Raw genomic sequence first — 27,489 nt, 5'->3', positions numbered from 1 at the left:
GCCAACCTGGGCTATATGGTAGATCCTATCTCATACAACCAATAGCAAGTAAACAAAAAATAACCCAAATAAACAGAAGATAAATTAAAAATTCTAAAGTCAAACTAGACCTTTTGATGTAGGTTTATAATTCCAGCTATTCAGGAGGCTGAGGGAGAATTGCAAGTTCATGGCCAGTTTGTCCTACAGAGTGAGTTTAAGGCCAGCAGGGGCAACTTAGTTGAGACCTTGACTCAAAAAGTGAAAAGGTGGTTGCGGGTTTAGCTCATTGGTAGCATGCACATAGCCCTGTGTTCACTCCGCAGCACTCCCAGATACACCTAAGCTGTTTCTCTTAGTGTCTCTTAAAGAAGAGTGTGTTGGACTTGACTTTAGAGGAGCCTGGAATATATTCCTGAACCACTTTACTTTTAAAAAATTATAATAAGGTAATGGATTTTATGATAATTTTACACTGTAGATTGTTATGATATGATATGAGTCTTTTTTACCCACAGGTATAAAATAATGTCTCAGTTTATTGGATACATTCCTATGAATTTAGATTCAAATAAGTCTTAGTTATAACAATGTTCTAAGCAAAGATGAATCAGTAGTTGTCTTAAAAAACCACTTCAGAGAGTCAGGTGTTAGAAATTAATATGAATGACAAATATACACTTGTTTTTCCTAGGGGAGGTAGTTCTGAGAAATATAAATTATTAGAGGAAATGAGCTGGTAAGGTAAAAATGATTGGAATATTGGTTGCTTCAAAATCAGTTTATCTAGTAAGATTTGGTTATGAAACAATGAATGGCTTCTATATATAGGATTAAGAACTAGTAAAACATTGTAAATATTTAATGTAAAGAAATAGGTAAATCATAGTATAATAATATGATATAACATGGCCATTAGAACCATAATTTGGAAGAGTTTTTAATGGTTCAGTAATGAACATGAATGGTGGTTTGATTCAGGTGTCCCCCATAAACTTATGTGATGCATTCTGAGTGCTTGGTCCCCCAGCTGGTGGCAGTTTGGGAATTGGAGCCTCCTGGAGGTGAAGTATTGTTGTGTGCAGGCTTATGAGTGTTATAACCAGCTTCCCCTTGCCAGTGTTTGGCACACTCTTCTGCTGATGTTGGCCAGGAGATGGTGTCTATCCTCTGCTCATGTCATCATTTTCTTCTGCTATCATGGAGCTTCCCCTCAAGTCTGTCAGCCAAAATAAACCCTTTCCTTTCCTGTCATAATTTGTTCTTGGCCGGGTGCTTTTTGCCAGCAACAAGAAACAACAGTAAAGTTGATTCCAGAGAAGTGGAGCTGTTGTTACTAGAAAACTGACTGTGGTTTTGCTCAGTTGGGGAATTTGAGGAGGAATGTGAAAGAATTTAAATCCTTGTCCTAAGAGATGCCTTGTAATGCTGTAAGTACAGATTTGATAGACTATTCTGGTCAGAGTTGAAAGCCCTGAATGCAGTTAAGAACTATGGACCGTGAGGTTTGGCTTATGAGGGTGACGAAGAACTTTATCATGGTTGGTCTAGAAGCAGTTTGTGTGAGAAGCTTGCTGCATTCTGCCTGCCTGTGTCCTGAGAACTTGTGCTGGATTGCATAGCATAGAAATGGACTGGTATGAGCATATGGTTATGGCATGGAATGAAATGAAATCTTTGGGCCAAAACTGCTGGCCATTCAGCTGCAATGGCTTTAGAGATTACAACTATTGAGATTGGGCCAGCTGGTTTGCATTGTTATAGCAGGAAGAATGCAGACTCTTGAAGGGGTTTGAATGCTGAAGGAGTGCCTGTTTTTCAAAGTCTGCTTTATTCTCCTCTGGATTAACAATTTGGCAGCCCACCTGGTACTATGGAGTATAACAAATGCAGGAAAGAGAGGGTCAATAAATTTGCAACACAGTTTTGTTTTTTGGAAATGGCCATGGGCAGTGTGAGACAGGCTTATTGGATTACATGTATGGAGGCCTGATGGAGCCATGAGGATGGACTGTGGGTTTCTATGGAGTCCCAGTGGAGATGCAAGGACTGTGAGATGGCTAACAAGGAGAGCTGCTGGCACCTAGTGGAGTGTATCTTAGGGTATGAGCAGCTGAGTTGGGGGAGCGGAACTGGAACTCCAGAGACTTGTCACTGGTTAAATCTATCATACTTAGAGACTTTTCAGGGGTTAGAGTTGTAGACTTGGAGCTACAGAGTTTGATGTTTGCCTTGTTTGTTTTGAATCTTTTATTTCTTTGCTATGCCCAGTGCCATCTTTTGCAGTGTGAATATTCTGTGCCATTATGCTTTCTTTTGGTATTACGGCGGCTCAGTTAAAAGACCTTGAACTATGGAGGTGTTTGAACATTATTGGGATTGACAAAAACTATGGGGACTTTTAAAGTTGGACTGAATGCATTATATTTTACATCACAGATGGTTATCAGTTTATAGAGGCCAGGAGCGGAGTGTGGTGATTTGATTCAGGTGTCCCTCCATAAACTTCTGTGTTCTGAATGCTAGATCCTCAGCTGCTGGCAACTTGGGAATTGGAGCCTCCTGGAGGTAGTGTATTACAGGCTTATAGGTATTAGAGCCAGCTTCCCCTTGCCAGTATTTGGCACAGTCTCCTGCTGCTGTCGTCTACCTGATGTTGGCCAGGATGTCCTCCCTCTCCTCATGCCATTGTTTTCCTCTGCCATCATGGAGCTTCCCCTTGAGTCTCAAAGCCAAAATAAACCTTTTCTTCCCACAAACTGCTCTTGGTTGGGTGTTTTCTGCCACCAATGAGAAGTTACCTGCAACAATATTTGAGAGAATGTTTAGTGAAAAACAAGTCTGGTATAAAGAAACTATTATGTGATCCCACTTGAAAAACACACATACGCACACATAAATACATGTTTGTATGTGCATTTAAATACATATATGTATATGTGAAGAGTTTTATGTAATTGCCAAAAATGACATTATTAAAATTTTAAAGGAAATGAATTTAAGAGGCTTTCTTTTATCATTTATGGCCCATCATCATGTTTCTCTTTGCTGCTTTTTTTTATAGGAGAAATGGTTTATTTTAGTTCATGTTTGCAATAGTTTTAGTCTATGCTTTCTTTTCTTTCTCTCTCTCTCTGTCCCTCTCTATCTCCTTCTCTCTCTTTCTCTCTGAGTCAAGCCCAACAGACTGGCCTTTTTTTTTTTTTTTTTTTTTTTTTTTTAATGAGAGAGGGAGCAAGGAAGGGGCAGGGGGATTGACACACCAGAGCCTCCAGCCACTGTAGTCAAACTCCAGACGTGGTGCACATGTGCAAGGTTGCACACTTGTGTCACCTTGGCTTACGTGGGATCTGGAGAGTTGAACATGGTCCTTATGCCTTTCCTTGTCATGTGTATTGGATCATTATTACTATACAAAGAAAAAAAAGACACTGTATCTTCATGGGTTACAATAATAAACATTTATTTATAATCATATTTGTATTCTATTACAGTTTCTTTTTATTTATGTATCCATTTGATTATTCTGTTGGTCAGCTAAGCTAAACTTTTCAGATGGCTGTGTTTCTTCGGATGGCTGTATGTTGGCTTGAGTCAGTTGTTTGGCTGGAGGTGTTTTCTTTGTTTCATTTTTAGCAGGACACTTAATGTATTCTCATGATATGTGTAGATATGCCAAAAAGCACACTCTGTTCCATAGGTGTTTTCACATCTTTGGCCATATAGCTAACATGCCATTGGCCAAGATGACACAGAATAGAACATCAACTGGTGGAACGTTGCAGGCCCTGTAGCAAAGGAAAAGAGAAAAGAAGGTTGGAGGGCCAGGGCTGTGAGTGCAGTGAGTCAATGTGTGGGATATTTGGATTCTGGTTGAGCCAGAATTATCCCTCCTTATTGTTGTTATCACAGTTGTTTTGTGATAAATATATGAAGGGGGTCATACCACTGTGCTGAATTATCTTTTATGTACATGTGCCATTTGGGACAACAAAAATATGCACATGGAAAAAAACATACAAAGAAAACTTCATTATAATAAGGGAATTTTCATAAAATTTACTTTAAATCATCATTATTTAGCAATGATATATATATTTAGTTATTGGAATTTATTTCTTATTACATTTACTTATATATAAACACTTATTTATATATATATTTAGAAATAAAATATAGCAATTATAGAAGAAATTATAAAAGTTAAAAACAGGCCGGGTGTTGTGGTGCATGCCTTTAATCCCAGCACTTGGGAGGCAGACATAGGAGGATTGCTGTGAGTTCAAGGCCACCCTGAGACTACATAGTGAATTCCAGGACAGCTTGGGCTAGAGTAGACCCTACCTCAAAACATCAAAAAGAAAAACAAAACAAAAAAGAGTTAAAAACATATTTGATTAATAATTATTCCAAAGTAAATAAACTAATAGAACAGCTGGTTCAGCTAAAAGAAATGAGACATTAGAAAAATACTAGAAACTTCCCTTCTGACTCATTCTATTCACTGTCTCCTCTTCACCTCCTTGTGCCCTGTTCCATTCTCTGTGTCCTCTCTCATTACCTCTTTGTGCCCTGTTCTATTTGCTGCGTCCTTTCTTTTCACATCCTTGTGCCCTGTTCCATTCACTGCATCCTCTCTCTTCTGATCTTTATGCCTTTTTTCCCTTCATTGGCCCCTGTTCTCTTGGACACCTTGCACCAGTTTTGGACAGTTAATGGGATCAAAGAGCACATATATTTTTTTGTTTTCTTTTCTGTATTATGTGAGTAGCCCATGTTGTTGTATGAAACATTTTTACGTATGTTTTCATGACTTTGTAGTATTTTATAGTATGAGTGAATAATGACTCACCAATGTCTGCCATGGCTGTGGACATTTTGGTTCATTTATATTTACATCTTCCATTGGTAATTCTGTGAGCATTTGCAGGCCTGCTGAGTCATACAATGTTTGTGTGTGAACTTTGATTGTGGCTAGCAAACAGGTATTCAGAACACCTGTGGCAATTGAATTATGACCATCGTGAATACCAGTTTCAGGTGTTCACACTTGCCATTTACCAGATTCTGAAGTTGGAAAATAAGGGCCACATGGTGGGTCTAGGCATTATACATATTTGAGGTAAATAGCTTGATAAGTTCTGGCACACGTATTCATCTTACATGTGTCCATCATCTTAGAGGGTTCTTATATTTCTCTTTCTAGTGACTAGCCCACCACACCAGGTAATTAGAACTTCAATCCCTTTTCTGTCATTTAGCATGTATTCTTCTTGTATTCTTTATGTGAACATAAGATAGTCTATTATGCCTGGTTTCTTTGAATATAATATCTGTTCTTCTTTTATGTATAATAAGTAATGGTAGCTGGGTGTGATGGAATTTGTGGTAATCTCAGCACTAGGGGACTGAAGACATAAGGATTAACAATTTGAGGCCAGCTTGGGCTACATGCTTGTTTCAAGAAAAAAAGTAATAATATTACAAACAGTCTTATGTATAATTTTGGTATAAACTTGTTGCCATTTCTTTTTTATTTCTATCTTTATATTTCTACCTGAGACATAGGTAGGGATTGAGTTACTGTCACATAGGTACTTCTTTTTTTTTCTTTTCAAATTTTTATTAACAACTTCTATTAATTATAAAAAATATCCCATGGTAATACCCTCCCTCTCCCCATTTTCCCCTTTGAAACTCCATTCTCCATCATATCCTCTTCCCATCTAAATCAGTCTCTCTTATTTTGATGTCATGGTCTTTTCCTCCTTTTATGATGGGCTTGTGTAGATAATAGTGTCAGGCACTGTGAGGTCATGGATATCCAGGCCATTTTGTGTCTGGGGGGGGGAACACTTTGTAAGGAGTCCTATCCTTCCTGTGGCTCTTACATTCTTTCCACCACCTCTTCTGTAATAGACCCTGAGCCTTGGAAGGTGTGATACAGCTATTGCACTGCTAAGCACTCCTGTCACTTCTTTCCAGCACCATGATGCCTTCTGAGTCATCCCAAGGTTACTGCCATCTGAAAAGAGAAGATTCTCTACCAAATGTGAGAATAGCAGTAATATAAGGGTATGAATATTAAGAGAAGTGCTTATTGGGCAGTTTGATAAGCATAGTATGTACATTTAGCCAGCTAGCAGCAGACATTACATGACTACCCCTGTTTTAAGTTTTCAGTATCAGGGATGTATTCCCTCCCATGGAGCTGGCCTCCAGTCGAATTAGAGGGCAGTTGGTTTCCACCAAAATAGACATGCCACTGTTGCACCCGTTGGTTCATTTGGCCTGGCTGGTCAAATATAAAGCTTTCCGTGTCCACTGTTGAGTATCTTCACTGGTGATTTCTCTCTCTCCCACTGAACTGCATGCAGAGTGGCTTCTTCCAGCTTTCTGTCAGCTGGTCTACGTGGAGGAGGTTATCAGCTCAGTTCCAGCAGGATTTCTCAGTGGCTTTGCAACCCACGTATGTGGAGTCTTCAGCAATAGGGTCTTACCATCTATTACTGGTGGAAAACAAAGGGCCTTAGCAATGACTTATAATGTTTTAGGGGCATCAGGGACCTCCATGGCCAACAACTCACTGAAAGGTATCCAATCCCTGGCACTGAAAATTTTCTAGCAACTATTTACAGCTCCTGAGTGTTCCATTGTCCAAAAAGTAGGTTTCCATATAATATATTTATATCCTCTTAGGTTGTGATTACCCCTCCCTCCACCTTTCCTTTACTCAATCTCTTCCCATGACCTCACTTTGGGCCTTTTCACCTCCATTAATCTATTCTTCTACTTACATATATACAGTATCATCCTATTAAGTACCCCCTCCCTTCCTTTCTCTTCCCTTTATATCTCTTTTCTTTTTTTTTTAAATTTTTATTAACATTTTCCATGATTATAAAATATATCCCATGGTAATTCCCTCCCTCCCCACCCCACACTTTCCCCTTTGAAATTCCATTCTCCATCATATTGCCTCCCCATTACAATCATTGTAATTACATATATACAATATCAACCTATTAAGTATCCTCCTCCCTTCCTTTCTCTTCCCTTTATGTCTCCTTTTCAACTTACCGGCCTCTTCTACTAAGTATTTTCATTTTCACACAGAAGCCCAATCATCTGTAGCTAGGATCCACGTATGAGAGAGAACATGTGGCGCTTGGCTTTCTGGGTCTGGGTTACCTCACTTAGTATAATCCTTTCCAGATCCATCCATTTTCCTGCAAATTTCATAACTTCATTTTTCTTTACCGCTGAGTAGAACTCCATTGTATAAATGTGCCATATCTTCATTATCACTCATCAGTCAAGGGACATCTAGGCTGGTTCCATTTCCCAGCTATTGTGAATTGAGCAGCAATAAACATAGTTGAGCAAGTATATCTAAAGTAATGAGATGAGTCCTTAGGATATATGCTTAGGAGTGCTATAGCTGCGTCATATGGTAGGTGCATTTTTAGCTGTTTTAGGAACCTCCACACTGATTTCCACAATGGCTGTACTAGATTGCATTCCCACAAACAGTGTAGAAGGATTCCTCTTTTTCTACATCCTCACCAGCATTTATGGCCATTTAATTTTATGATGGTAGCCAATCTGACAGGAGTGAGATAAAATCTCAGTGTAGGTTTAATCTTCATTTCCCTGATGACTAGGGATGTAGAACATTTTTTAAGAATTTTTAAAAAATTAATTAATTAATTTATTTGAGAGCGACAGACACAGAGAGAAAGACAGAGAGAGAGAGAGAGAGAGAGAGAGAGAGAGAGAGAGAGAGAGAGAGAGAGAATGGGCATGCCAGGGCTTCCAGCCTCTGCAAACGAACTCCAGACGCATGCGCCCCCTTGTGCATCTGGCTAACGTGGGACCTGGGGAACCGAGCCTCGAACCGGGGTCCTTAGGCTTCACAGGCAAGCGCTTAACCGCTAAGCCATCTCTCCAGCCCAGAACATTTTTTTAGATGCTTATATGTCATCTGTATTTCTTCTTTTGAGAACTCTCTATTTAGTTCCATAGCCCATTTTTAAATCGGCTTGATTTCTTATTATTTAATTTTCTGAGTTCCTTGTATATCCTAGATATTAATCACTTATCAGATAAATAGCTGGCAAATATTTTTCCCATTCTGTAGGTTACCTCTTTGCTTTATTCACAGTGTCCTTTGCCATACAAAAATCTTTGTAAATTCATGAGGTCCCAGCAGTTAAGCTGTGGTTTTATTGCCTGAGCATTTGGGGTTATATTCAGAAAGTCTTTACAAAGACCAATATGTTGAAGGGTTTCCCCTACTTTTTCCTGTAGCAGTTTCAGAGTTTCAGGTTTGATATTAAAGTCTTTAATTCATTTGGACTTTATTCTTGTACATGGAGAGAGGTAAGGATCTATTTTCATCCTTCTACAGATACATATCCAGTTTTCCCAGCACCATTTGCTGAAGAGCTATCTTTTCTCCAATGAGTATTTTTGGCATTTTTATCGAATATCAGGTGGCTACAGCTACCTGGACTTACATCTGGGTCCTCTATTCTGTTCCATTGATCTACGTGTCTGCTTTGATACCAGTACTATGCTGTTTTTGTTACTGTGGCTTGTAGTATAGGTTAAAATCAGGAATGGTGATACCACCAGCCTTATTTTTGTTGCTCAGTAGTGTTTTAGATACTCGAGATGTTTTCTGATTCCAAATGAATTTTTGGATTGTTTTTTCTATTTCTGTCAAGAATGCCATTGGAATTTTGATGGGGATTGCATTAAATGTGTAGATTGCTTTTGGTAAGATTGTCATTTTCACAATATTGGTTCTTCCAATCCAGGAACAAGGGATGTTTTTCCATTTCCTAGTGTCTTCTGCAACTTCTCGCTTGAGTGTTTTAAAGTTTTCATTGTAGAGATCCTTCACTACCTTGTTTAGGTTTATTCCAAGGCACTTTATTTGCTTTGATACAATTGTGAATAAGAGTGATTCTCTGATTTCATCTTTCTTGTGTTTGTCCTTAGCAGATATGAAGGCTACTGATTTCTGTATATTTATTTTGTATCCTGCTACATGGCTATAGATACTTATCAGCTTTAACAGTGTGCTGGTAGAGTCTTTAGGCTCCTTTGTATATAGAATCATGTCATCTGCAAATAAAGATAACTTGATCTCTTCCTTTTCAATTTGTATCCCTCTTATGTGTGTTTCTTGCCTTATTGCTATGGCTAACACTTCCAGTACTATATTAAATAAAAGTGGGGACAGTGGACACCCTTGTCTTATTCCTGATTTTAGTGGAAAAGCTTCCAGTTTCTCCCAATTTTGTAATATTTTGGTTGTAGGCTTGTCATAAAATAGCCTTTATTATATTGAGCTATGTTCCTTCTATTCCCAGTCTCTGTAGGTCTTTTATTATGAAGGGATGTTGGATCTTGTCAAATGCTTTTTCTGCATCTAAAGAGATGATCATGTGATTTTTGTCCTTTAGTCCATTTATATAATGTACTACATTTATCAATTTGTGTATGTTAAACCATTCCTGCACCTCTGGGATAAAGCCTACTTGGTCAGGGTGTATGATCTTTCTTGTATTCTGTTTGCCAATATTTTGTTGAGAATTTTTGCATCTATGTTCATGAGGGAGATTGGTCTGTAATTTTCTTTTTTGTTCTATCTTTCCCTGGTTTTTGTATCAGGGTGATGCTGGCTTCGTAGAATTAGTTTGGTAGGATTCCTTCTTTTTCTATTTTATGGAAAAGCTTAAGAAGCAATGGCGTTAATTCTTCCCTGAAAGTCTGGAAAAATTCTCCAGTGACTCCATCTGGGCCTGGACATTTTTAGTTGGGACATTTTTGAGAACTGCTTGGATCTCCATACTTGTTACAGGTCTGTTTAAGGGATTAATCTCATCTTGATTTAATTTAGGTAGGTCATATAAATCAAGGAAATCATCCATTTCTTTCAGATTTTCATTCTCAGTGGAATGTATGTTTTTATAGTATGTTCCTTTGGTTTTTTAAATTTCTGTGCTATCTGTGGTGATGTTGCCTTTTTCATCTCCAATTTTATTAATTATTGTCTCTTCTCTCTTTCTTTTGGTCATATTTGCTAAGGGTTTACCAATCTTGTTTATCCTTTCAAAGAACCAACTTTTCGTTTCATTGATTCTTTGGATTGTTTGTTTGGTTTCTATTTCATTAATTTCTGCCCCAATCTTTATTCCAACTTCCTCCTGTCTACTGATTTTGGGTTTACCTTGTTCTTCTTTTTCCAAGGTTTTAAGGTGAAGCATTAAGTTGTTTATTTGAGACCTTTCTAATTTCTTAACATAGGCACTTAAAGCTATAAATTTCCCTGTTAGGACTGCCCTCATTGTGTCCCAAAGGTTTTTATTTTTGCTGTTTCTTGTGTTATAATGTATGTATTTTTGTATCTTTGATTATTTAATGATTGGATTTTTCCAATTAGCTGGGTATTATGAGATGTATCAATCAATCTGATGTTATATATCTTTAGGGTAGAAGCTTAAGGTGCTAGGTGTGGCTCTGAAGACTCTCAGAGTATCTACAAAAGTGACCCTACGTGTTGTGTTTGCCTGCTATGAGAGTATTCAAGAAGGCTGAGTGGAAGAAAATACAGGCAGATTCTAAAATTTAACTAAATAATATACACTTTCAATAAAAACAGCACAGAGTATTTATGCAAGACTAGGTATTATGACAACCAGATCCTTTAACTGTCTAACTGTCCCGTAGGGTGTGTGGTGCCCCACACCCTTAATCCTGCCAACAAGGAGGTTAGGATTTCTGGTCTGTTGAGGGTTCCAAGTCAGCTTGTGACCAAGTGAGACCCTTCCCTAATGTATAACCGAAGAGGAAACAAAGACACTATAAATCAAGAAGCAACAAAAAACAAACCCAAAATGTACCTTATTTAAGAATGGCAAATCTGGGCTGGAGAGATGGCTTAGTGTTTAAGTGCTTGCCTGTAAAGCCTAAGGACCCCAGTTCAAGGCTCATTTCCCCAGGACCCATGTTAGCCAGATGCACAAGGGGGCACACACATCTGGAGTTTGTTTGTAATGGCTGGAGGCCCTGGCACACCCATTCTCTCTCTCTCTATCTGCCTCTGTCTCTCTCTGTCTGTCACTTTCAAATAAATAAATAAAAATAAACACACACACACAAAAGAATGGCAAATCTGACTATCCATCAGATTTAATATATAATTTATCCTGCTTTGGAAGGTACAATTAGTACTTCTGGTTCAGGCCTATATACCAGGTTTATTTAGTGGGTATGGACCTGGTGTAATCCCAGTTACCTTTTGGGATGATTTTGGTCTCAGTTATCCTGCACTTCTGCTTGGGTCCCTTTTTGGTGCACTGTGGGTTCAAGCAGGCTGGCTGGGTTGCTGAATCGGTGCTCTGGTAACCCGTGTTGGGTGTGTGAGCTCCTTTTCCCAGGTCTCTGGTGCTTGTGGTGGGGGAGGGGAGGCTGTGGATGATGTTTCTAGTTCTCCTGCTGGTATACGTGATCCTCTACCTTGTGATCTGCTCCCCTGTTGGCCGCTGCTCTCCTCCCTTCATGTTTTTGTGTTTGTGAGGAGCTCTGGTGTGAGTGGAAAATCCACTCACCTGGCTTTTCCTGTGTCTCAAGCTGAGCCTTGCGTCTGTGGTCCCTGGTGCCACCGCTGCTAGAGCTGCTTCTGCCTGACTATGTGGGCTGTGGATGCTCTGGATCTCTCCTACTTCTGTGCTGCCATTGGTAATTTCTTATACACCTCACTTTTTAGTAGAAGAGTGTATTTTTCTTTTTTTTTTTTTGGCTTTCCCTCCCCTAGGCTGCTTTGGCATGGTTCCTACACCGACATTTTAACTGAAAGTTAGTACTTCTATCTTTAAGTAGCATGGTTTGCCCCGGCCATCCTTGAGCTTGCTGGGCTTTGCAGGTGTTGAGGTCACCGTCTTCTTTCCTCTGCCTCTGGAATGCTAATATAGTACGTATTTGCTACCATGGCTAGCATATGTGGGGTTTGGTGGGATCTAGAGTTTTCCACACAAAAGATCTCAGCAGAGATCCACTTGCTTGCTTGCCTGCCTGCTTTCCTTCCTCCCTTCCTTCCTCCTTCCTTCCTTCCTTCCTTCCTTCCTTCCTTCCTTCCTTCCTTCCTTCCCTCCCTCCCTCCCTCCCTCCCTCCCTCCGTCCCTCCCTCCCTCCTCTTTCTTTCTTTCATCCCTTCCTTCCTTCCTTCCTTCCTTCCTTCCTTCCTTCCTTCCTTCCTTCCTTCCTTCCTTCTTTCTTTCTTTCTTTCCAATCAGGTGCTCTTTATTTCTTTTACTTGCCTATCAGCTCTGGCTTTGACATCCTTTACTGTGTTGAATAAAATAGGCTAATGTGGGCATCCTTGTCTTGTTCTGAGTTATATTTTGAGTCTATTCATATATATTGAATATAGTAGCTGTGGGATTTTTAAAATTTTTTTTTCGTTTTTATTTATTTATTTGAGAGTGACAGAGAAAGAGGCAGAGAGAGAGAGGAACTGGACGTGCTAGGGCCTCCAGCCACTGCAAATGAACTCCAGATGCATGCGCCCCCTTGTGCATCTGGCTAATGTGGGTCCTGGAGAATCAAGCCTCGAACCAGGATCCTTAGGCTTCACAGGCAAGCACTTAACCCTAAGCCATCTCTCTAGCCTAGCTGTGGGGTTTTTATATCTGGCCTTTAAAATGTTTTAAATTTATTTATTTGTATGTCTGTGTGTTGTATGTGTGTGCCAGGGTCTCTTGCTGCTGTAAATGAATGCCTATCTGGCTTTACCTGGGTGGTTGGGAAATTGAACCTGGCCAGTAGGCTTTGCAACTGCTGAGTCATTTGCCTAGCTCCCATCTCTCCTTTTCACTTTATTTATTTACTTATTCACTTGTATGTGTATATGTGTGCATGTATGAGTGCACATGCCATGGCACATGTCTGGTATTCACAGGACAACCTTGAGGAGTCTTCCTTCTTCTTTGAGACAGGATCTCTTGCTGCTGCATGCAAATACCAGTATAGCTGGCCCACGAGCTTTGGATTCTCCTAGCTTTGCTTTGCATTCTTGTATGTTGGGATCACAGACATTTGCTGTGCTTTGCATCCAGTTTTTTATGGGTGCTAGGGAATCGAATGCAGGTAGGAAAAGTTCCCAAGCAAGCACCTTTAACCACTGAGCCATTTCCCTAGCCTCATATATGAATTTTTTTTTTTAATGTTGAAGTGTTTCCTTCTAGTTTATTGAATGTTTTGTAGAGAAATGGTTCTGAAGTTTTTCTAATGCCCTTCCTGCCATCCTCCCTCTCCTCTGTTTGTTTGTGGTTATGGTACATTGATTGTACCACATGGAGCCATCTTTACATTTTAGTCTGTTTTTTTCAAAGCTTATTTAAACTTTCCTTTTTTTTTTCTCTCTGACAGCTAGAAAAAGTCCTGCAGCAAGGAGACATTGGAGAATGTGCAGAACCATATATGATTTTCAAAGAAGCTGATGCTAGCAAGGTACCTTGCCATGCTGCCATATTCCACTTTGTCACTTCTATTTTAGTTTGGGAGCAAACACACAAACCGTAGTCAAGAATTTCACTAGTGATACATTTATTTTTGTTGACCTGTTTCTGTATTTTTTTTTGCCACTTAGTCTGTGTCTGTCATGTGCTGTCTTAAAATCTCTTCTAAGGCTAATTGATTCCTTTGGAACCAAAACTAAGCTGATTAAGTTTAACTCTCAAGTAATTAGAGAAAGTTCCTTTATTTACAAAACAGAGATATTGATGAAACTTGTCCTAGCATAAAGTATTCTAGACTTCCCTCTGCTTTCTAGTAGTTAAGTAGTTTAGTTGAACAGAAAGGGAGTTTCTATTTTGCTCTTAGATTTATAATTTCTAGAAATTGAATAAATTTATAAAAGCAAAGATTATTGAATAATTGATACTGAATTCCAAATATCATGAGTTAGCTATAAGAATACAGAGAGTTGACCCTTGATTATTTGAACACCTGATTGAATACTAGAGCAGCCAGAGCAGGAATGCCCAAAGATTATCAGACAAGCCCCCAGAATCTAGACAGTGTGATCCAGAACGGAAATAGCCTTTCTGCTTCTGTAGGTAGATGTGAACACATGATATTCTGTGGTCTTTGGCTTCATAATTTAAATACATACTGAAATATTCTGGTTTTACCCAGATTGTGGTTTTCCGAATTAAGTTGTCCCTGTTGTATAGAGCTGATAAGCACAGTATCTTATTCCATTTTTTACTTTATATATTGATACAGACTGATAGAACTGATAGATATTCTTGATTTTGAGGCTCTTTTTGAGACAGACTCATGTATCACAGGTTGGCCTTGAGCTCTCATAGTTGAGGATGACTTGGACTTCAGATCCTCCTGACACTTATCTCCCGAGTACAGGCATGTACACCCATACCCACTTACTTGTTGCTGTGGACTGAAACCCAGCATATTGTGCCTGCTAGGCAAGCACTTTACCAGTTGAACTTCATTTCCAGCTCAATAATTTAGGCTCTTACAGCAGAACCTCTCTTAAACACAGCAATAGATATTTCTGCTGTTTCTTAAAAAATATTTTAAATATCTTAATTAATTAATTAATTAATTTGACAGAGAAAGGGGGGGAGAGAATGAATGGGCACACCAGAGCCTCTAGCTACTGCAAATGAACTCCAGAAGCATGCACTCCCTTGTGCAACTGGCTAATGTGGGTCCTGGGGACTCGAACCTGGGTCCTTTGGCTTTGCAGGCAAATGCCTTAACCATTAAGACATCTCTCCAGCCCATTTCTGCTGTTTTAATGATTTTCTATCTTTCCCCAGCCCTGAGTCCCATTAAACTGTACCTTACTCATATTGTATGGAAAAAATACATGAGAGAGCTTGTATAGGTCTTCAGTCGTGAGCTGTTACTAGCTTTTATAGGCCATCTTAGTATTTGTTTTAGTAGGGGCCTAAAGTTTCAGCCAGCCTAATAGTGCATTCACCAGTTGAATCATTAGTCATTTTCCAGAGTTTATTTGTCTTGTAATAGTTTTTATCTTTGCTTCTTTTATTATAGTTCTGCACATGTTTATCATTGGCCCATGACTTTCGTACTCCCCCCCTTATGATTGCTGTAAATTATGGACTATTTAACCTTAACTCAGCTACTGCCATCTTTTACAGTGTACAATTTTGTCACATCCTAACCTAGAGTTATTTTATAGCTGTTGGCTGAGGAGATCATGTGGTGCTTTCTTTGCTTGCAGTACATGAGCATGCTTGACACCTACTGCTCTTTTTTTTTCTAAGATGACATCATCACACAGAGAAATTTCAATGACTTGCTCTACAGGTACCTTTTAGAATGAATGAGATACATTGCTGCAGTAATATTTTATGTCTTAAGACCTGAAAGATACTCCTCCCCACTAGTACTGGGGATGGAACCCAGGCAGAGCCTTTGTGCGGCAGTCAAGCAAGCACAAGCATGCTTATTATTGAACTATATCCCTAGCCCTACATCATTTTTCCATCTTTGCAAAGGATTAAAAGCCTTTTTGTGTTGATTTGTTTTGTTTGAGGTAGGGTCTTACTGTAGCTCAGGCTGACCTGGAATTCACTATGTAGTTTCAGGGTTGCCTCGAACTCATGGTGATCCTCCTACCTCTGCCTCCAAAGTGCTGGGATTATAGGCATGCAGCACACACCCGGCTTGGATTAAAAACTTTCACCTAACCCTTGACATACTGTTTACTTACCTTTAAGTGATTTCTTTCAAGTATAATTATGTATAAAACTCTGTTTTTCAGAATAAGGAAAAATTGGAGAAGCTGAAAATTCAAGCCGATCAGTTCTGTCAGAGACTTGGGAAGTACCGCATGCCTTTTGCCTGGACTGCCATCCATCTAATGAACATCGTGAGCAGTGCTGGGAGCCTAGAAAGAGATTCCACAGAAGTAGAAATTAATACTGGAGGTATAAGTTTTATATAAATTACTTCCAAATTTAATATATATATATATATATATATATATATATTTTTTTTTTTTTCTCATAAAGGATTACCTTGGGCTGGGGAGATGGCTTAATGGTTAAGAGTACTAGCGGGGGTGTGGTGGCGCACGCCTCTAATCCCAGCACTCGGGAGGCAGAAGTAGGAGGATCACCATGAGTTTGAGGCCACCCTGAGACTACATAGTGAATTCCAGGTCAGCCTGGGCTGGAGTGAGACCCTACCTCGAAAAACCAAAAAAATAAAAATAAAAATAAAAATAGAGGAGTACTTGTAGCTTCAGATTGTGGTTTTGACAGGGTGAGACCATTAGAGTTCAGCTCCCTTATACCTAACAAAACAGCTAGGTGTGGCCATGTACATCTGTAACTCCAATCCATGGGGGCAGAGACCAGAATATTGCTGGGGCTTGCTGACCCAAAAAAAAAACTCAAACAAACAAACAAAAACAGCAGTAGCCCCAGAGTGAGAGACTCATCTTAAGAAACACACCAAGGAGCAGTAGAGGAGGACAAGGAAGTCCTCCTTTGACCTCCGTCCCACATGCGCCTGTACATCCACACACATGCCACAGTTCTCTATGTAATAGGTCTCAGAGTCACTCAGATTTATTAGTCCGACACAAATATGATATTAATAAATAGAGGCATTTATTTCTGGCCAGGACTATACTTTGAGCCAGGAACTTGAGAGTGCAGCCCCCAGTTACATCTGGTCAGGGCTTATAAGGACAAATTGCTAAAGAAGTCTATGTGACAATAGTCACAGACCTAGTTACAAAGGAGAAGGAAAAAAAAAAGGTTAGAGGTAGTTATCTCATTCAAGCAGATGGCCTGGTACTCTGCATAACAAAGGTAACATTTGTAAGGTACCACATTCTGCATATCACAGGTAACATTTCTTTTATAACATTTCCTTATCCATTACATCTACATATACTCATGTATGAAAAAGAGCCTTCCTTATAGCCTGTGCAATGTTCTTTGTTTTTAATTTTTAAAATTTGTTCTTTTGGCTAGGAAGATTGCTTAGTGGCTAAAGGCACTTGCTTTCAAAACCTACTGGCCCAGGTTTGATCTCCAGTACCCACATAAAGCTACATGAACAATGTGATGCATGATTGTGGAGTTTATTTGCAGTGGCAGCAGGCCCTGGCATATTTTCTGTCTCTCTCTCTCTCTCTCTGTTTCCCTCTCCCTTCTCTGTTTGCAAATAAATAAAGTGTTTTAGTCTGGGTTCTCTAGAGGAAGAGATCCCACAGACTGAATTGCATTAAAAAGAGAATTTATTGGATTAGCTTACAGCAGTCCAACAATAACAGTCTGCAGGCTCTAGAGTCAAGGAACCTGTTAGCAGCTCAGTCCATATGGCTGGATGCCTCAACAAGTCCCAGTCCTACTGTTATGCCCAGTTCTCGGCACCCCCAGTGACCACCAAAGAGAACCAAACACGTATGCAAAGGCAAGGAGCTTTATTTCGGGTTTAAGCTTGGATGACTTCACCAGTGCAGTGGCTCTGTACAAGAGCCCTGAGTAGTAGGAGGCAGGGTTTTTATAGGGATTTGAACAAGGAAGTAGGGGGCTGTTACATGATTGGTTGGTTTAAACAGTAACTGTACTTGTATTCTTTTTTTTTGGTTTTTCAAGGTAGGGTCTCACTCTGGTCCAGGCTGACCTGGGATTAACTCTGTAGTCTCAGGGTGGCCTCGAACTCATGGCGATCCTCCTACCTCTGCCTCCCGAGTGCTGGGATTAAAGGCGTGCGCCACCACGCCCGGTTTGTACTTGTATTCTTTTGATTGGCTGGGGCAGAGAAGCTGAAGGGATAAGTCTTGGGCATGCCTGTACATGTCTAGGGGCTGACTCGGGTCCTCACTCTAAGCAGGAATTTGAAATTTAGGCCTAGCCGGGACAGTGCCTACTGAAGCCTGTCATGTCACCAGTCTGGTTTCTGGGTCTTTCACTCCTTTAGTCAATCCTTCCTGGAAGCAATCTCAGAGACTCACCAGATAGAAATGCCTGTGGATTCCTAATCTGATCAAGTTCACAACCAAAGACTCATGTAGATACGTTTTTATTTTTCTTGAATATATAATTAGGTATGAACTGCTGCATCATATGCGAAATCTTTATTTAATGTCATGAGGAATTATCAGATTATCTTCCATCATGGCAGTAGTCTACAAGATTTGACTACCAGTTGTCGCGAGCACTCTCAAGATGATTGGTTGAGAGGATTCCGCCCACGAAGGTCAATGATACGGAGACACTGGTATACTTGCAAAGGAGTTTACTGGGATGAAAGTCACACACAAGCAAGTCCAAACTATCACAACTAATATTATAGCTAATATAATATATAACCAAATCATATTCATCACTACTAACACAAGAATATTTCTAACGAGTCTAACATGTATACAACCTGATAACGCGAGACTTGGGTTGCAGTAACGCGAGACTTGGCTTGCGACGTCTCGGACGCTTTACAGCCTAGTAACGCAAGACTTGGGTTGCGATGTCCCGGATGCTTTACGACCTAGTAACGCGAGACTTGGGTTGCGACGTCTCGGATGCTTTACGACCTGGCAACGCGGAGTCCGTGCTGCGGGTTCGCGGTGTTTTCTCGGTTCGTGGTGTTTCAAGCCGAGTCTTGATCGTTCGGACAGCGTGTCGGGCAGATGAATTCGGATTGGTGATGCGTCTCACGGAGGTCTCGGTCCAGACTGCTGAGCAACCTTTCAGTCAGTCATAGTGTCGGGAAGACTGAGACAACGGTTGCTGAGCAGCTGGGGTTTTTATACCTTCCACTACTTATCTAGAGTTCCACACACACACCTGCTGATCTCTACTATGTCACCGCACACAGCTTAGTCTTAGTTTTGTTTTTTACAAGCTTTGACTTTGCACTTTTTACTCTCACAACAAACTTGTTTATCCTAAACTGGCCCTGGACCATATGCTGGTCCTTACATGCTCATAACACCAGTGTACAAAATTTCAACTTTTCCACATCATTGCCAGCATTTCTTTTTTTTTTTAATTTTTATTAACATTTTCCATGATTATAAAATATATCCCATGGTAATTCCCTCCCTCCCCACCCCCACACTTTCCCATTTGAAATTCCATTCTCCATCATATTACCTCCCCATTACAATCATTGTAATTACATATATACAATATCAACCTATTAAGTATCCTCCTCCCTTCCTTTCTCCACCCTTTATGTCTCCTTTTCAACTTACTGGCCTCTGCTACTAAGTATTTTCATTCTCACGCAGAAGCCCAGTCATCTGTAGCTAGGATCCACATATGAGAGAAAACATGTGGCGCTTTGCCAGCATTTCTTATCGCTTGTCTTTGGATTTGTCATAGTATGTGTGGTGGACATGCTTGTGTACAAGGGTTGGAGGCCAGAGGAGAACAGTGCTCCCCCCTCTATTGCTCTTCCATCATATTTCCTTGAGTTTGAGTCTCTCACTGACTCTAGAGCTTAAGGAATTTCACTTATGCTGGATGACCAGTGAGCCTTACCTGTCTACCTGTTTCTGTCCCCCACAGTGCAGGTGTTACAGATCTCTGTAGCCATCTCCAGCTTTCTATGTGGATGTGGGGACTGAACTCAGGTCCTCCTTCATATGCAGCCAGCACTTTCATCTCTGGGGGTCCTTGGATTCTTCTTTCTTTCTCTTTCCTTTTGCCTGCCTGCCTGCCTGCCTGCCTGCCTTCCTTCCTTCTTTTTTCTTTCTTTCTTTCTTTCTTTCTTTCTTTCTTTCTTTCTTTCTTTCTTTCTTTCTTTCTTTCTTTCTTTCAGTTTTTCAAGGTAGGGCGTACTCTAGCTCAGGCTGACCTAGAATTCACTATTTAGTCTCAGGGTGGCCTCGAACTCATGGCAGTCCTCCTACCTCTGCCTCCCAAATGCTGTGATTAAAGGTGTGTGTCACCATATCTGGCCTGGATTCTTAAAATTCTTAATTTTTTTTCTAATTATCTTTACTACAACATACTGTATATTGTTAAGGTAAAGTAGCAGAAATTGATATCCTTGTTTCATTCCTAACCTGTAAGCAAATACCTTTAGTTTTTTTCACTAGAATGGTATTTGGGGCTAGGAAATAAGGTACTTGCTTGCAAAGCCTAATGACCTGGGTTTGATTCCCCAGCATCCATGGAAAGGCAGATGCTCAAAGTGGCTCATGCATCTGGAGTTCATTTGCAGCAGCAAGAAGCTTTGGTGCACCCAACAAATCCTCTCCTCCATCCTCCTGCCCACTTCCCTCCTTAAAACTCCTGCTCTACTCTCCACTCCCTTTTCTTTCATATTGTGTTCTGCTACACCCCACCAAAAACCTTTCCTTCCATGGCCTCACCTGTCTAGCTTCATGGCCTCTACCAAAACTCAATCCAATAAACACACAAATCTAAAAATTCACAACTAGGGTCTGTATATGAGGGAGAAATGTGGAGATTGTTTTTCTGTGTCTGTGTCTGTGGGTTACTTTGCTCAGAACATTTTCCAGTTTTACCCACTTTCCTGAAAAATGTCGTATTTTTCTTCACTGCTGAATAAAATTCCACTACATCATCTTTATCCACTCATCAGTTAATAGGCATTTAGGTTGGTTCCATTTCTTAGCTATTATGAATAGAGCAGCAATAAACATGGATGAGCAAGTATCTCTAAAGCATAGAGTCTTAAGGTATACACCCAGAAATGATATAGCTGCATCATAAGGTAATGGAATATTTAGCTTTTTGAGTAACCTCCACACTGATATCCATTATGATTGTACCATTTTTCACTCACACCAACAGTAGAAGAGTTCACAAACCCTCCCCAGGATTTGTTATTTGTTTTCTTGATCCATTTGGAATTGATTTTTATTCAGGGCAAGAGATAAAGATCTACATGTAAACATTCAGTTTTCTCAACATAGTTGTTGAAGGTGCTATCTTTTTTCCAGTGTGTATTTTTACCATCTTTAGCAAAAATTAGGTGATAGTTTTGATGGGTACAGTACTTTCAATTGGCAGTTGTGCTATTTCAGTACTTGAAATACATCCTTCTAAGCACTTCAGCTTGGAATCATCTGTTAATCTGTTGCCTTTATGTGTGACCTCTTGTTTTCCTACTTCATTTCTTTTTTTTTTTTTTAATTAATTATTTATTTGAGAGCGACAGAGAGAGAAAGGCAGATAGAGGGAGAGAGAGAATGGGCACACCAGGGCTTCCAGCCTCTGCAAACGAACTCCAGACGCGTGCGCCCCCTTGTGCATCTGGCTAACGTGGGACCTGGGGAACCGAGCCTCGAACCGAGGTCCTTAGGCTTCACAGGCAAGCGCTTAACCGCTAAGCCATCTCTCCACCCCTCTACTTCATTTCTTAATATACTTTCTTTGCTATACATATTTAGTGTTTCAGCTGCACTGTGATGTGGTGACTTTCTTTTCTGATCCTGTCTATCTGATGTTCTGTTTACCTCTAAATACCTGGATGGACTTCTCTTCCCCTTGTTTTGTGACTTTTTTACTATAGTTCTATTGAAAATATTGTTTGTTGGCATGGAGTTCCTTTTTTTATACCTACAATTCATAGATTTGTTTTTTCATTCTGTCCCAAAAATCTTACGTGTTTTATTTGGGCATTTAATGTTTCATTTGGACATTTAAAAATTTTTTTGATTGCATGTCCCCATTCCTCTACATCTTCTTTAATCCATAATCGTCTGCTTTTCTCATGATCTGTTGGTGATGCTTCCTAGTGTGCTTCTTATTTGACATTTTTCATTTCTAGCATCATTTTAGTTTGTTTTTCTTAAGTATTTCTATTGAGTTTCCTACTTTCCATTGACATTTTATTTGGCTATGTGTATTCTCTTAGTTTTTTTTTTTCATTTCTTAGAACATAGTTATCAACAGTGTTTTATTCTTTGTCTGGAATTTTTTCTTTTTCATCAGGGCCATTACTCTGGATCGACAGATTTTAGAGCAAACATGTTGTCTTGACTTCATGCTAATTATGGGGTTTTTTTCCTTTCCTTTTCATCTCTCCCTTTCTTCCCCCCCCCCCTTTTTTTTTTTTTTTTTTTTTGCACTGGGATTTTCCTATCAAGAGTTAAGTTGTTGGTTGATGTCTTTATTTTTAGGTTACTTTTTTTCCTTTCAGTGGAAGACTGCACTATGTTCAGGAGGGCTTGGCTTGAGGTATTAATATAGATTTTGTTAAACTGGTAACAAGTAGAATCTTGTTTGTAATAACAGCCACTATTGAGGTATAGACCCATTGTGAAAATAGTTATAGACAAATGTAAAACCATCACACCATAAGTGCTAGTTGTTTCAGCGAGGAAAGGGACATTGATAGTATTGCTTGTATTTTTTTTTAGATTTTTTTGTTCATTCGTATTTATTTATTTATTTGAGAATGACAGAGAGAGAGAAAGAGGAGAGAGAGATAGGGAGAGAGAATGGGCACACCAGGGCTTCCAGCCACTGCAAACGAACTCCAGATGCGTGCGCCCCCTTGTGCATCTGGCTAATGTGGGTCTTGGGGAACTGAGCCTCGAACCAGTGTCCTTAGGCTTCACAGGCAAGCACTTAACTACTAAGCCATCTCTCCAGCCCGTATTGCTTGTATTAATATATTAGTAATTCTATATATGAAAGGAAAGAAAAAAGAAGGAAAAATTACCACAGAATGTGGTTAGTATTAGGATAATATATAAAAGGCAGAGGAGGTCAGTGTAAGTAGAGAGGGAAGCGAAGCTGTAGAAGCAAAATAAACAAATTGGTATAGAACGAGAAAACTTTGTAGAGAGGTATAGATAGGCTTGCAGATAATGTGGAATTGTCCATCTTTCTGGAGGTAGAGGCTTGGAGAGCCTGCAGACCAGACCAGACTATGTTCTTTGGGAGAAGAATATATAAAGGAAAAAAAAGAGAAAAAAAAGTTAATAACAAAACAAAACTCAGAAAAAAAAAAAGTAAAAAATAAAAGCATTAAAAGGACAGGAGGGTACGGGGTTGAGCTGGGTGTTAAAATGAAGTTGTTAAAATGGACTAGGTATGGAGGGAAAGAGAGCTGGGTGGAGAAATACACTCAGTTGTTGGCTCCCCGCTGGACTTTCTTTGATCCCTTTCTCAGTTCCTGTCATAATGTCTTTTCCCCTAGTCTTTCCCACTGACGAAGGGAAGTTTATTTATTTTTGCTCTTTGTGTTCATCTAAATCAAGGCATTACCAAGCTGTCTAGGTGTGGCTCTTTCTCTGAGGACTCCTTCAGCATGCACTGAGCTTTGAGGACAGTTCTCTCCTGTTACACTCCAGACATGGCTCTGCTGTACCTGCTGGGCTGAGTGCTGTGTGGCGAAGGGACCAACTGGCTCTGTGCTGGCCCTGGTGTATGGGCAAGAAGAGCTTGTAAGATGTTGCCTGGTGGTGTCTCCCATGGAGCTCAGCCACTTTCCCATCCTCTGCTTTGGGTTCTTCTGATCACACAAGGCTGATGAGTGCAGGGAGACGCCCTTCCCTGCAGTTTTCACTGCCTTCACTGGCAGGTCAGTTATGTGCTAGGCTCCGACCAGTTCTCACTGATTAGCAGTTCCCTCTTGCTTCTGCTCACCTGGTTTAACAAGTTCATTCACAGATCTTGTCTCTTGCAGGAAAATAGCATTTCATGTATTATGATACCCCTTTTCCTTTTTTGGATTCACTGACAAAGCCTAATCTGCCGTTTTACCCAGAAGTTCCAGCTCTTAAGTAGTTTCTTGAAGTGTGAGCTTATATTCCTTACTGATTTGACAATTTTTCTATTTTTTTTTTGAGATAGAGTCTTGTTATATAGTACAAACTAGCTTCATATTTTTGATCTTCCTTTTAAAATTTTTATTTATTTACTTGAGAGAGAGGTTCAGAGATAGAATGGGCTGGTCTTGTCCTCTAGCTACACTGGAAATGAACTGTAGATGCATATACCATGTTGTACATCTGGGTTAGGTAGGTACTGTAGAGTCAATCCTTGATCCTTAGGCTTCACAGGCAAGTGCCTTAACTGCTCAGTCGTCTTGCCAGCACAGTAATCCTCTTTCTTTTTAGCTTTTATATTGCTGGGATCACAAGTCAAGTCCAACAGGCTGAGCTGAGATTCTCGTTATTACAATTACTCGCATTTGTTGCTATTAATTTCCCTCTGCACACTGCTTTAACAGCATTCTACACATTTTGGTGTGTTCTATTTTCATACATTTTTATCATCTGATTTCCCTTGTGAACTTTCTTTCCCCATGCTAATTAGAAGTGTGCTTTTTCATTTTCACATACATAGGTTTCTTTTTTGTTAATTCTTTATTTTTTTATTTATAGGGAATATATTTTGCTATTGGCTTCATTGTATTTTTTTGCATGTATACTTGTGTGGAGGTGTATGCATGTGAATGCAAGTGAGTGAGCAGGTTTGTGTGGAGATCACAGATGGATGCTGAGTGTCTTCTGTTGCTCTCCACTTGATTTTGAGGTAGGGGCTCTTACTGATCTAGGAATTCACCTCTTCATCTTGACAAGATAGGCAATTCTGAGGGGCCTCCTGTGTATGCTACCTCAGGGCTAGAATTATAGGCTCATACTATCATGTCTGGCACTTTACATGGGTGCTGGTCTACTGAACTCAGGTCTACATGCTTGCATGGCAAGCACTCTGACCACTTATTGTATGTCTTACCCTATAGATTGTCTTGGACAATGTTCTATAATTGCTCAAGATGGATATGTGTTCTGCTTGTGCTTACTAAGAGTAGTATGTAAATGTCAGTGGTCAGGTTTTTGTATTTATTTTTCAAATCTTTCCTTTGTTGGTCTTCCACCTAGTTTTCTATTACTCTACAATATTGGATTATCTTTGTGTGTTGCCCTGGGCTTGGATTTTAGTACCATCAGACAAGAATTATTATCCTGGGCTGGAGAGATGGCTTAGTGGTTAAGGCATTTGCCTGCAAAGCCAAAGGATCCAGGTTCAACTCCCCAGGACCTGTGCAAGCCAGATGCACAAGGGGGCACATGCATCTGGAGTTCATATGCAGTGGCTGGAGGCCCTTGTGTGCCCATTCTCTCTCTCTCTCTATCTGCTTATTTCTGTATCTCTTTCTCTCTCTCAAATAAAATAAATAAAAATAAAATTAAAAAATTATTATCCTGCCAAGATTTTGAATGCATTTTTTTCTTCTGAATTTATTTTAAACTCAAGTGCTCAGGTTGAGGGTTATTTAAACCATCATATCATGACTAAAATTTCTACTGTGGTAAATTCAAAATTCCTCCCTGGAAACTCTTAGTATTAATACTTTTGATGTTTTTTTGTTGTTTGTACATGTAGGTCTTTATTGTTAGAGACTCATTTTTAAACTGGTAAAATTGTAGAAAAGAAAACCCGAAAATCCTGATACAGTACTTTTTTTTATTTGTCCCAGAAGTGAAATTTTTCTAGTTTAACTATTATGCTGAGTAAAATATAATTTTCAACTTTAATGAAGTCTTCCATAGATTGGGAAAACTACTGTCCAACAAATTTGAAATTTCATGGTAATGAATATCTTTTCCCCCCCCTTGGTAGAACGCAAAGGATCTTGGTCAGAAAGAAGGAATTCCAGTATTGTTGGTAGACGGTCACTTGAAAGGACAACAAGTGGGGATGATACCTGCAACCTGACCAGCTTCCGTCCTGCTACTCTCACAGTGACAAATTTTTTTAAGCAGGTATTGTTCTATCATGTAGAAGTTCTAGGGGCATGTTTGCACATGAATTTCTGTTTCAGGAGAGGAGTAAATGTTTCATGCATGTGTATTAGTATTATTTTAAGAACTTCAATCTTTAAGAACAAAAATGAATATTAAGAATAAAAATTAGGGCTGGAGAGATGGTTTACTGCTTAAGCACTTGCCTGTGAAGTCTAAAGACCCTGTTTCGAGACTCAATTCCCCAGGACCCACACAAGCCAGATGCACAAGGTAGTGCATGCATCTGGAGTTTGTTTGCAGTGGCTAGAGGTCCTGGCATGCCCATTCACTCTCTATCTGCCTGTTTCTCTCTCTGTCACTCTCAAATAAATAAATAAAAATAAACAAAAATTTTTTTTAAAAAGAATAAAAATTACAAGAATATGAAATCATTTATATTGTACTTGTTTTATTTTTAAATTTATATAAATATTTCCCTTGACATTTTAATGCATCAGAATAAATCTTTCACATATGTACTTTATTCCTCAATTATACCAGTAAATTTTTTTCAATTTTTCTTTCTCACCAGTGACTGTATGTGTCACTCGCCAGGTCTTTCTTTCTGACCTTAAGTATCATGCATATAGTGCATGAAATAGAACTTTCAGGACCTTGTAGTGTATTTCTGTGCTAAAACACAGTCAGTAGTGAAGAGGTAAATTTGCATATCAAAGGCACCTTTTTTTTGGTAAACTTGTTCTGTTCACTTTAAGTCAAATGCCATTTAGGACCTATCTGTATTAATGGAAATCTGTTTGGTAGATAACATTCAGGTTAAAAACATAGTAGAACAGAAAAAAAGAGTGTGTCATATTGAGCTTAAATATTGCTTCATAGAGTCCCCATCCCTGGATACACCACACACACACACACACACACACACACACACACACACACACACACTAGATTTTAATGTAAAATGGCTTTATACTGTGAGTCAAGGTCAGAAAAAAGTGAAAATATGTTGTAGATGACCAGAGCCACATAAGAGTGAAGGTAAAACTTATCTTAATGTGACAAACCAGAGGAGATGACCAGAACCATACAAGAAGAGAGAGAAAGCTTGGATTAATGTGACAAGCCAGAGAAATGTACCAGGCTCATATTTTGGAGCAGATAAAAGGAAGATGCTGAGAATTATCTTCAAATTCCTCCTTTTAAGGTGTTACGGCGTTATTCTGAGTAAGAGGAGAATTTCCTGACTTACTGTTACAACTTGAGAGGATAAGGATAAAATGCACTTTGAATTGACAAAATCCATATGACCACCACCTTCCAGCAGCAGCTCTGAGAGAGTGTACTATGTATGTGTAGGGAAGAAAGTGAAAAATGACTCACGTATAAGCTTCTGTTATAGCCAGTAGTAAAGGAAGTAAATAGAGAAGACCATAGAGAGTATAACCTAGAACAAAGTGACTAGAGGAGACCATAGAGAGTATTACTTGGATGGAGTGATAGACTAAATGTAGTTCTGGAACCTGAGCAGTAGGTTCACCTGATACCATGACACACCACTATGACATTTCCCTGTGTTACTTCTTTAGCTGCTCTGTCAAGTCTCTTGCTATTTATATAGGTTTCTTTTTGCTTCTTCAGCCTGCCGTACCATTGAAATGTCCCTGTATAGTTAAATGAACAAGTCTTCCACTTACGTCTTATTTATGTAGCAAATATTTTTTAAACATTTACTGTTTTTTAAATTTTTA

The 27,489-nt window shown here is 39.4% G+C and overlaps 1 protein-coding gene across 11 annotated transcripts in view; it reads left to right on the top strand.

Moving 5' to 3' along the window:
• Positions 1 to 27,489, top strand: part of Dock7 (dedicator of cytokinesis 7) — a 259,531-nt gene that overhangs the window by 70,926 nt on the left and 161,116 nt on the right. For all 11 annotated transcript variants that reach the window (XM_045148866.1, XM_045148865.1, XM_045148864.1 and 8 more), the window contains exons 10-12: positions 13,420 to 13,500; positions 15,809 to 15,974; positions 25,617 to 25,759. In XM_045148866.1, the coding sequence (XP_045004801.1) occupies positions 13,420 to 13,500; positions 15,809 to 15,974; positions 25,617 to 25,759 (390 nt within the window). The remainder of the gene's footprint in view (positions 1 to 13,419; positions 13,501 to 15,808; positions 15,975 to 25,616; positions 25,760 to 27,489) is intronic.

Source organism: Jaculus jaculus, chromosome 5 (genome assembly GCF_020740685.1).
Source record: "Jaculus jaculus isolate mJacJac1 chromosome 5, mJacJac1.mat.Y.cur, whole genome shotgun sequence".
Lineage (NCBI taxonomy): Eukaryota > Metazoa > Chordata > Mammalia > Rodentia > Dipodidae > Jaculus > Jaculus jaculus.
The sequence above is the reverse complement of the archived record's forward strand: the minus strand, read 5'-3'. Positions and strand labels throughout refer to the sequence as shown.